Below are 12,838 nucleotides of genomic sequence, written 5' to 3' on the forward strand. Positions count from 1 at the left end.
AAAAATTCAAAAAAAACTGTAAAGCAATTGGTTTCTTTTTAATTTCTTAAAAAATATTTTTTTTTAAATTGTTCAATTTGACATTCTGTTTATTTAGAGCTAAAGATATCAATTTTGATACTCTCTGTTCTCTTTATACCGACCATGACTTTTTCAAATCGAATGTGTTTTTGAATTTATTATTCACGCAATGCTTTCAACGTAGATGTAATACTAAACGCGATATCTATAATCGATACAATAAATAAAAAAAAATTGGTACAAATTTATCAGGAATTTGTCTATAATTATTTTTTCCATTGTGCAGTAACACTACAATATAAGTTTGTCCTATGTACATTATACATTCAGATGTTGGCATAATTACCTGTATTTTTTATGCCTCTGTTACCGTTAACCACTTCATTCTACCTTAGTTAAAATTTTACATATCTGATAACAATTCAATGAATTTTAAGCAAATATTTAAGTTGTATAAATAAAAAGCAATTCCCATATAAATATTATTCACTCCCCATTACAATATACAATACAATTTAGATTGGATTAATTTTTCGTCTTCCAAATAAACAGTTGCAACATCAATACAACTTCACCTGAAAGTAGTTGTAATTCAAAATGCTAAAAAGAGTTTAGTTATTTCAATATCAATTGAAGTTGGGTTGTAAACCGATATTGCAGTATTAATTACGACGATTTTCACTATTTGAACCATTTACGGATTTATTTCCTATTTTTTAAGAATTCTTAAAAAAATTGGCTATTTTTGTATAATTAATTTTATGTTTGAATAACCATATGGTCAGTGTTAAAATTTGAATACTTGCAAAACTCCAAAATCTATTCATTATAACAAACGTATTTTTTCTTCTTTTATAGGTTATACGTATTCTACCATTAGTCCTCTTATTTACTGGATTCTCAACCACAACTCACTTAGGCAGTCTCCCTGTGCACCGATTATACGTCTCCGTTCCATGCAAAGTTTCTTGCGATCACGTTTTCGCGCCAATACAGTACCGCCACCGCCATCTTCTACCAATGAAGCTGCTCTTGGCGCTTTTAATCCAAAGTTGATTAAACTTACCCCAAAACAATACAGAGCTCAGGCATCGTCTCATTATCTCTACTAGCTAGGGTAATATTTTTAATTCAGTCTTTTGAATTTGAATCATTGTCTGAATTATATATGTGTATACCAAAATACTATTTGAAAATTTACAGACGTACCCAGTATAGGTACCTAATTCATTAGATGTCAGTGTCAGTGCGGTACTGCACGAATATATATACCTCAAAATAATGCAGAAAGTCGCCTTTTTCAGCTGAATTATCGAACTACTAAGCTTTTAACAATATTATTTTATTCTATATTTATATTTACAATAAAGCGAAACTTAAATTGTGAATATATGTAAATAACGTTATTAATATTATATATTGTATGCTCCTATACTTCCATTACGTATACAATCTACATACCATATATGTGTATTCATAATTTTTTCGATATTTATTTGTCATAATTTAAAACACAAAGTTGCTTTCTAATATTATCTACACCTTTCTCCAATAGTAATATTATCTGAGTTTCTCTCTCACTATGGTGAAAACTAAAGTCCAAATGGTTTATCTGTTTGGTGTCCTAGTAATAATATAGTTAATTACTTGTATATACAAAAATATCTATTTTATAAATATGGATTAGAATATATATATAAATATAGATAATACTAATACTACTTTGAAGAATTCGTAATCAAACATGTAAACTGTTAATCAAATATGTACGTCACTTTAAGACGAATTAATTTTTTAATTTATGTATGTATAAGTATTCCAAATATTATATTTAAAGAGAAGTTGTGTGAGTAAGTATCCCTTGGATTAAATACTATACATATTTTATACATTAACTACTTTAAGAAACACATCCATATGATGTTATGTATAAAAATGAGTACATACATTATATATCCGCGACATCACAAACCAATTTGAATTTTTATACTATCCATACAACGCGCAACTTAAAATTTTTGTGTTTTTATTATCGGAAATTATTATTTATGTGATATAATATCGTTAATAAAACCTCTAAACTTACCGAATTATGTGCAATTTTAGTAATATTTCCGGTGAAATCCTAAAAACTCAATAAGTAATTCAGCAAATTTCAAACTTTTCACGAAACAAATATAAAACTTTGATTTAATCAAATCAAAAATAATTGAAAATACCTTTGTAATATGGGAATGAGCGTGGTTGCTATCAATAGTTTATAAGAGATTAACTAAGTTTAGACAATCCGTAAAAACAAACGTAGTTCACGTATACTAGGAATAAAGTGAGTAAAAAATTATCCATCCTTCGCATTTCGAAGTTTCAGAATTCACTTTTTAGTAGTGTTGTTTATTTAGTCCGCCATCAGTTGTGATCGAGTTGTAGATACTCAATACCTTTTAAATTAAACTTACAATTTTTTCCATTAACACTTGCCCGAACATCCGCAACTTCAGACATTTGCCCTGACAGATAAATTCAATGTATGCTTTTGTATGAGTATCGAGGCGAAGCAAAGCAAAATATTGGGCAGCTTTCATCTTTTTACGCTTTGCCAAGCAATAGGCACCACTTTTATTAGAGAGAAACACGAAAAGCAAAGCGTTTATTCTTACATACACTTTGCTTTCTTCGATTTGTAATTAAAGCATGAAATGTCAAGCAAAGCAAGGAAATTTGTATGTAAATCGGTCATAAGTCGAATTAACTTATGCATGCTACCCTTATAGCCAATTCATATAGAACTTTTGCTTCGCTTTACGTCAATCATATGTTTTACCAGAAAAGTTCGATGTACGCTTTTGTATGAATACGTTCACATAAAAAGTTTTCGACGCGAAGCCAAGCAAAATTCAACAACGAGCCTCTCATCTTTTTACGCTTTGCCAACGGAACTGTCGCCATTTTTATAAGACAGATATACTGAAAGCAAAGCGTTCATTGTGGCATACCCTTTATTTTTTACGCTTCTTGTTTAAGTATAAACTGTCATGTAAAGCAATTAAAGTTGAATGTGAATGGGCCGGTAGATCAACGTATTCGAGTGCGGTGCGAGCCGAAGAGCGCGGGCAGCTCAAATTTAAAAATACCAATAAAATGGACATGGCAAAAGTGCAAGGAGGATAAAATGTTGTATTATTATGGTATATCAAATATATCAAAAAAAATTTACGTTAATAATATCTGCTTTTAGAGCATACTAAAATAATTTTGCATTGAATACTTACTTTCTTTGACAAAACTTATTATCAAGCATCAAAAATTTGTGAATTCGTAATCAGTTGAATTAAAAAAATAATAGATTTTATACTTTTACATATGAGAAAATTATTATTTTTAGTGGTAGAAAAACACGTTTTCATTTACTCAATAAGGTTAATTACTGTGGTCTTTGACTACTTATGCTATAATGTTAGCACTCAACATTGACATTATTACTTCCCGTTTCTTTCACAAACGCCTTTTTAAGGTTTAAATTGAAATATTCTTTATTTTTTTTTTATTGAATGTTTCACAAGTTTTTTATTGATTTAACACTTTTTTGATAAAAATTAATACTACGATTTTAAACTCAGAAAGTTTTGACGGTTGGTAGCGGAGATAGCGATTTCATACATTTACGTTGCGCAAAGAGATCGGAATTAATTCGAATGCGTTGAATTGAAGATCCAATCCCTCTTTTTGTTGATTGTGTGGGGTGTCATCGTGTATGGTGGTAACTTCTGTGCTGACATCGTGTGCAGTGTGGTCGTTTATGTTGTGAGTGCGTGTTGTGTTCCAAGGTGTGGTGTGTTGTATTAGGGTGTGACATTATTTACCCTGAAGAAGCGGTGTAGTTGGAAGGGGAGTTTATAGTCATTTAAACAGTCTTCTACATTTTTAAAATTGGTTACTTCAGAAAATGGAGTCTTTAGAAAATAAATGTAAACACATTTACATATTAAAGTTGAAAATTAGATTTTATAATTTGTATATTGAAAACATATTTTGTTCCAAAATTCAAAAGATATCATACATTTTCCCATATATTTCCATTCTCACATACATACCTTTAAATGATTGTTCAACCAATATTTCTGCCAAATTGACTTCCCGTTCGAGATATCGCTTTGAAATTTTGCACACGTTCTTTTCTCATCAAGAAGATGCTCATTCGGAACCGCTAATATCGGACCACTACAGCTTACTGCTGCTATAAAAACTGAACGATCAAAATCGAGTCCTTGCATGGAATGACGAGATATCTTCACGAATTTTTGGAATGGATTATTGACCAAAGCAACGGTACAATATCCGAAGAAATTGTTCAGCTCAGACCACACTGAACAATCAAATGAAGTCCTTGTATGGAAAACTTTTTTATTATACCAGAAATTTGACAATTTTGAAATTATCCAAGACTACAATCTCCGAATGAAAATTTCAGATCAGACCATTATAGCACATACATAAGTGCAATACAAATTGAACGATCAAAATCAAGTTCTTGTGTGGAAACTTTTTATTTGTGAAGATATGAATATGAATTCGCTAAATATTTTAAATGGAAGCTATTTTATATTTCATATTTTATTTGGTTATGCATGTTTCCAATTTAATAATTTATCAAAATGTATCTCCAATAAACTGCTGCTTTTTTAAACACATTTTAAAAATGATTTATTCAACTAATATCTACACATTTCCATAATTGTTTGTTGTGAAATATTTCTTATGAATTTAAAATGTTTGCTAATGTTGACCGACTTCGAAAACGGCAATTGCAATGTATAAGAACAAAGTTTTATGTTCTGTAATGCATCCGAAATATTTTTGACATTGCATCATGTTTTGAAATGTCAAAAAGTTGATGCTTTTTAACATTTCCATATGCAACGATGACGAAGTGAGATTGTAAAGCTTATTATTAGTTTTTTTTTATTAATTTATACTAAATTTGCATTAAATTCAGAGATTATGGCAAATAATGTACTTATGATGGAAAGAATATAATATATTGTTCTGATATATTTTAATGATGTTGAGGCTGTGTTTTCGATGAAACGGGAGAAATTATTTATAATTAAATTATTTGGTTTTAATTTTAACATATTTCTTCATTATACGCTCGGAAGAACAAAACAGCTTATTCCGAAAGTAAATTTTGCTGTAAAACTGTTCAAAGGTCAAATTATACTGCGTTCACAAGGGGACTCTTTTGCCGCTCATTATCGGCAAATTCTCTTTTGGTATCACTCTGGGCGTTCACACTAGCGAAAAGAGTCCAGCAACTCGAGTCGAGTTTTTCTGTCATTCCTTTTCATAAAATTTTCGCAAATGTTTATTCGGTTCGGCTACGCGACACAGCGTATGTTTGTATGTTGGTCTCACATTTTGCTTACAAAGAATTATTGTGGTAGAACAATATGCATAATACCCGCTTAATAGTTTCAAAGAAATACTTAATTCGGGAATTCCCTAATCCAGCAGAATGTATTGAATTCCCGCTACTAATATTTTCAAGGCCAAATTGATGACAGGATCCTAATTTTTAGGAAAATATTAAAAACCCATACTTTTTTTACTCCATATTTTTTCCATTTATTAAACGTTCATAGATTAATTACAACTCTTGTTTTAAATAAAATGATATTGAACTAAATCTTTTCTGGTTTAAAGAAATAAATATGAAAGCATCTGAATATTTTATGTAAATATAAAAAAGTAAAAGTAACTCAATTTTTATTAGAATTCATTTATGTATATAATATTACATTGAATTCAGCTAAATCTTATTAAAAATTTAAATTATATCTAGTAAAATTATTAATATTAATCTTAATTTTATCCTTATTCACAAATTTTTCTATTATTCTGTGCACACTTATTTGCATTTTACATACAAAAAATTCAAATTTCCTAACAAATCGTATATATTCATTTGAAACCGAGCGCTATTGCTATAAAGAATTTCAAAATGAAAAAGAATGCTGAAGCGTAGCAGTGAACTGTTAGGAACACGAACACAAAGAGAGAAAGGTCCGTTCGTCTTTCCTCGTCGTCGCCTCGCCCACACAAAACCGGTTTGGGCATTATTTTGAAAATTTTTTTGACGTTCCATACCGACGATTTATAAATACTGTGGTCATACCGTATCGATACTTTGCAGGTGTACGTAGTAGCTATTAATCGCACCTGAACGGTGCATTTCTTATAAGTTGATTGTTTATAAAACATGAAAAACGTTAACTTCGGTTGCACCAAAGCTATAATACCCTTCACAAATACTAAGAACTTGATCCCATCTAATTTTGTGAAGATACCTCGTCGAATAAAAAAGTTTTCCACACAAGCACTTTACTCCGATCGTTCAGTTAATATGGCAGCTATTAGCTAAAATCTAAATCTAAACAATTTCTTCGGAGATTACATTAGACCATAATCCATGTAAATTCCGATTGTTCAGTTTGTATATCAGCTATATGCTATGGTGGTCCGATATCGGCCGTTCCGACAAAATTTCATATCGATAGCTACTGAGGGACTAGTTCGCGTATATACAAACAGACAGACACGCGGACATGGCTAAATCAATTCAGCTAATCATGCTAATCATTTATGTATGTATATTATAGGGTTTCCGTCTGGGTGGCAAATTTAATATACCCTGTTTAGGGTATACAAATTTTCAGATTATGTTATGTTCTCGAAGACCCCGCCCATGCGTTGCTGTGGCCAAGATATTGTATGAATGGAAACGAAAACGTAATTTCCGGTGTAAGAATCCATGGTGTTAACATTTGAAGATTACTTTAAAATTTTAAAATTATTGTTACACATTTTTTTAGATTTGCTATTAAGCACAAATAAACATAATATATGTATAAGATGCTGAATTTTTTATATTAATAATTTTTTATTCAAGTTTGTAACAAATGAGTAATTTTTAAAGTTGATAGTAGATAAAATTTGAGATAATAAAAGAGGGTAGATCAATCTTAATTTTCAACAATAATACGTATAATTTTTAATTATAAACGTTTTCAAATTCAATTTAATTAAGCTCTATTCGTTGAATTCTGTATGGATTTTTCTACTGTTCTTTTTTGGCGAAGCGTTTATACGTGGGTTTCTTTGAATAGAATAAAGAATAATACAACTAAATGAATTTGCGAAGTAACAACATTATATTTTATTGCTTACGAGTATATGCCCAGATCTTGACATATACTCCTTACAAAAAAAATCAAAATTTCACATCCATCTATATAGAATTTTTACCTTTTTTATCAATTGGCACACAGCAATAATTGTAACTTAAATATGTAAAAATTATTAAGAATACTTAATAACAAATGAATCAGTTAAACATTCAACGACAGCCGCGTATGAAGAAAATAATGATTCCAAAAGAGTAGAATTAAAAACAAAATAAAAAATGTAAAATTGTAAACATTTTTCACAGCAAAAGTTCCAATGAGCATAAAAATTATACATTTAATTAAAAGCCTTTAGTATAATATTATAACTATATATTATAAAGATATATTTTGCGATTGCATAACATCGAGATAATTACAATATGTTAAATAGGTATCAATGTATGTATACGTAATGTAAAGCTTAGTTTTTTTCGCTGATATTAAAATTTAAAAGGCAAAATGAGTAATAGCTTTAGTTTTTTGTAAAACTGCAACATTTTTCCGTTGATCATAAATCCGTCCAAATTTAAAGGTATTTTTGAAATGTTTTGTGATCATATGCCTCGGAGTATTAATTCACCATTGAAAATTACAAAAAAAATTAATTGTCAGTTAACAAATTTAAGTCACTTTATTTATTATTGACAGTGCGAAAACCGGCGGATTTATAAAAACACAAAAAAATATATTTAAATAGTTATCTAATTGTTTGGCTTTTTAATTTAAATACAGAAAAATCAGAATAAAACTCAAAACTGTAACGTTGGCGTTGATCATAGCTGCTCTAGATACCTAGGCACATAGCTATATTTTAAAAAGTGGTTCCACTGCAAGTATTATATACCAATAAATTTGTATATATACTAACTCAAATATGATATACGTCTTAGTAGTAAAATTTAGCCCTTATCCCGTTTTAAAATTAAAGTTCGATAGAAAAGAGCTTAGACTCGGAAGACTATAATATGAATATTTCACATTTTCCCAGATATGACCAATCAATATGTAACCATAGTAAAACAACCAAAAAGAAATGTCTCCATTCTTTTAAAAAATTGGTATTTTCTTCTGTTTTGTACTCCAAATAATTTCGCAATGACGAAAGTATTACTAGATTTAAAAACTATTCTTTCGTACTTTTACGATGATACTATTAGCTGGGCAACTCCACATTTGCACTTGTGGAAAAGAATTAGAAAAAACGAACAGGCTCATCATTAACATATTTTCTATGTTTTTGCTATCTAAATGATTAAAATATGATTATTGACCAGAATGACAATAAATTCATTAACATTGTCACAGCGTTTTTTTTTTCCAAGCTCAAACCATAATTTGCAATCTGTGACTGGTATTATTACAATATACAATTTCATAAATATTGAAAGTATTAGATACATTTAACGGATATTTCATGTTTTAATAAAATATTAATGTTCGCAAGGTTTCTGAAAGTAAACTAAAATAATAAAATATGTAAGGCTCATGAACTATATTTTTCAAATTGGTATGAAAGTCTAACGATAAGCAATATCAAATTAAAGTTAATAAATGTCATAAATTCTACAAACGTCACTACATAAACATGAACATAAATATATTTGTAGAAATAACTCTCCGAACTTGATATTTTTCTTTAATATTAGAACAGGTAAGTGCATTTCCTTTTATGTGAATATTTTTTTTTTTCAGGTTTCCACAGAAAAGATAAAAGCTCAAGTCAATTAAATACATATATGCATAAACACACGGAGCAAAACAAAAAGGTATATATAATATATGTATCTATGTAGATCTTTTGATCTTATAAATGTATATACTTAGATATGTATATCATTGTGACTTTTGCTAATACATAAGTATATACATATTGTATATTCAACACGCCACCTCAAAAGTCAAGAATGATAGTAATAGAGATTAATCAATTACAAAAACAAAATTGCATCATATAATTACCGGTGACGTACTGAGTTTGCCATTTGGAACCATCATGTAAATTTCATCTTTTAGGGATCGATTCAAAAATTCGGTTTTGGCGTCCATATGATGGAACAATAAATATATTGATTTGAAAGTGCCAAAAGATAGCTGAAACTTGAGATTCGTGCAACTGGTGCAAACGTCTCCTCATAGTCGTATATTTTGGCGTAAAACCCCGCACTACAAGCTTTATACATTACCAAGTTGCCAAACTCTTATTGTTTTATACTAATTACCCACTTGCAATCTACTATCGTTTTTATTGTTCGGCCTTGGAACTAGACACAAAGCATTATATTGATAATGAGAGCTAAGTTCATCTTGTATGGCTTGTTCCCAGAAAACTATCATCACGAAATTAAATTTCATCATGTTGGGAATATCTTTTAAACACATTTGAATATTCATTAGATATTTTTCTGAGATATTCATCTGAATTCTTTCTCACTTGCATTATATTCTAATTTATCACCAGCTTTAATTATTGGTTTGGCAATCTGTATATTCGTGGACTAGGTTGTACATTCAGTCTTGAGCTAACAGATTTATTATTTTCCACCAATGGAAAGACTGACCCTTCTTTTTCAAATTCGATGAGATAGAAACAAAGTACACTCATATCTCGCTATACGGCCGCTCGTTATACGGCATTTCGCTATAACGGCCTTCTTGAATTAAGGCGCATTTTCGATGTACGGCCTAAAATGGTTCGCTTTAACGGCCAACAATTTTGTTTTTTCATATGAGCACTACAGTAAACATATCCAGTGTGGACTCTGTAATCTTATATTTTAAAAATTTCTTTTTATCCCTTCGTGTTTTTTATTCCTTTTCATTGACTTTACTATAAAAAGGAATATATTCGACCATAAAAGCCTTAAATGTATTGTAATGAAATAACTTAAAACATTATATTTAATGCTCAGCTCATGTTTTTTATTTTTATGTCAAAGAGTCAATGTGTCGAAGGACTGACGCGACGACAAAGCGTCACAACATTGTGTTGTTGGTATAAAATTGAGCTGTGCCGAAGAAAACGAACAAACGATCGCCGATTGTCACCGCTTCCCTTGCCGCTCTAACAGCTTTGCCAACAAACCCTCGTAAATATGTATGTTTATGTATGAGCATGCCTACATACCGACGCAGACTTTTGCAAGCCACTGAAAAATATTCAAGAATCTATCTTTCTATTCTAAGGCTTGTACGTAAACTATCGTCCTTTGGACTTGTGTAAGGTAATGATAGCTTACTGAATACAAGTAAGTAAATTATATTCAAGGTGTGTTCAAAGAAAAAGGTGAATTATGAATTTTTTTGAAAAGCGTTTCTTTATTCATTAATATCTATTTTGTCCTCTTCAAAGTTATCCCCCTCGGATATAATACACATGTGCCAACGCTTTTCCCAGCCCTCGAAGCACTTCTTAAATGCGTTTTTCGTATGACCATCAGCTCCTTCTTCGATTCTGACTTGATCTCTTCAATTGTGACAAAACGCTTTCCTTCCATTGGTTTCTTCAGTTTTGGGAATAAGAAAAAGTCGCAGGGATCCAAATCTGGTGAATAAAAAATGTGAATAAATTCATCAATTCCTGAGAAATACTAATGCGACATTGCTTTTGCTCAAAATTTAGCAATTTCGGAACAAACTTCGCTGCCACACTTTTCATGAGGGAACATCGAAAAATATAACTTCGAAATAGAGAAATACACCACGCAATGTGCGAAACGGAGAAAAGGCTATAAATAGATACAATGAATGTTGTTAAATGAATTATTGATGTGCATACCTATTTAGATTTATGTTTTCAATTTCAATGATATAACAAAATATATATTTATGAAAAACCTTTTGAATTAAAAAGGAGAATTATTGGCAAAAACTCCAGAATTCATAATGAAATAAATATTTAATGGGCAATTTTTCCAACTTTTGTATGTGCGTTGCGTAAGTAATATGCTTATTAAACATATAGTATAGTAATAAAAATGTGGCTAAAGCGACCGTGTTCCCACTTTTGTGGTGGCTTAGATCGTAAGCGGGAGTTAAGCTGATTTTATTTTATTAATAGGAATCTTAGCACCTCCCAATTCAATTACCTGAGATAATTAAAATATATCAAGAAAATATTTTCATATGTATCATAGCTGACAATCACACATATATACTTAAATACACGTAAAACAATGACTTTTGTCTACACATTTTGCTTTTTGCGAGAACAGCTAGAAGTTGAAGCAAATTGAACGATTGCCGGTAAGGGGGGAGATACATAATTATTTTAGATATTTTTTTATTAATCGGATTTGTTTTAAAAACATTTAAATAAGTATAAATATATGTGTATTTATATTTTTACGCATATATTATTATATTACGAAAAAAAGTCATTAATGCAGTATTTTTCAGCACAATTTAAACAACATAATAATAGAATACGCGTCCTCAGTTGAAACGCATACATATGCATACATATTGACACCGAATTGTGCGAATCGTCGTGGAGTTAACAAAATTTGTTCCAATAGACAATTTTGTGACAGTGTCGTCTATGCTTTTGCCTTTTTGCAGTGCTTTGTCATTGACAATTGACTTATGCTCTTTTGAAGTACTGCATTTTCTTGCCATTGAATTTAGATAAAATGGGCTAAATCGAAAATCAATGAAATTATGATATTTAGCAAACATACAAAACCACTATATGGAGTGTGCTTAGAACTCATAGAAGTAATAAGGGATTTCATATAAAAGGCAATTTAACATACATTTTATAATTTAAAACCATATCTAGATAATATATGAAAATTAAAAAACAAAAAAATTGAATCGGAAATGAGCCAAGTTCCCATTTTTCTCTTCTGGAGTGAACATCAGAAAATTCTTTAACTTCTGATTTTTAGTATCACCATGAAGAAGCAGCTTTTGGGCAACAAGTAGAATACGCGCGTTCTTATGAATGAATTTGTTCTTGGTGTTATTTAAATTTGCGTTTGTGCTTATTTTTGTGAATGAATGCGTAGATACATATATATATGGATGAAATTGTTCTTGTTGTAATATTGAATAGAAGGCATATTGAAAAACATATAACTTGTCTACATACAAATAGATTGCGGCAAATTCACGTATTTATGTACATATGTAGATATATGTATAAATGAATTTGTTCTGGTTGTAATATTGAATAGAAGGCATATTGAAGAACATATGACATGTGTACTTACAAACAGACCGTGGCAAATTCACGTATTTATGTATGTATTTCTACAAGTACTTGTATTTTTGGCTGCTTTGTTTAAACGAAGTGAACCCTAGGTTAGGTTAGGTTAGGTTAGAGGGTCGATCCTAAGAAGGATCACACTTGGACAGCTTAAACGCCGGTCCGTTGTGGTACCCAAAACTCCTATGAGCCGGATCAATAGACCCTTACATGTCGACAAAGCGCTTTGTGCCTATGACAAACTTGTTGAGACGGCCAATATCTGTTTCGGCCAGATCTTCTGGTCCGCCAAAAGTGTGATTGCCGAGATGTTTCAATCTCAACCTAGCAAAAGCCGGACAATGGAGGAGAAAGTGCCGGGATGTTTCCACTTCACCCTCCTCCATAG

At 30.4% G+C, this 12,838-nt stretch overlaps 1 protein-coding gene across 2 annotated transcripts in view; it reads left to right on the forward strand.

Annotated features, from left to right (window-relative positions):
* Positions 1-4,438, forward strand: part of LOC106624282 (cholecystokinin receptor type A) — a 39,741-nt gene extending 35,303 nt beyond the window's left edge. Inside the window, exons 5-6 of one of the 2 annotated variants that reach the window (XM_036376029.2) lie at positions 880-1,138; positions 1,225-4,438. In XM_036376029.2, the coding sequence (XP_036231922.1) occupies positions 880-1,133 (254 nt within the window). In that variant the 3' untranslated portion in view covers positions 1,134-1,138; positions 1,225-4,438. Of the gene's footprint in view, positions 1-879 lie in introns of both variants that reach the window. The other variant, XM_036376028.2, reaches the window with a different exon arrangement.
* Positions 4,439-12,838: the final 8,400 nt, after the last annotated feature.

This window comes from Bactrocera oleae, chromosome 3 (assembly GCF_042242935.1).
Source record: "Bactrocera oleae isolate idBacOlea1 chromosome 3, idBacOlea1, whole genome shotgun sequence".
Taxonomy (NCBI): Eukaryota; Metazoa; Arthropoda; class Insecta; order Diptera; family Tephritidae; genus Bactrocera; species Bactrocera oleae.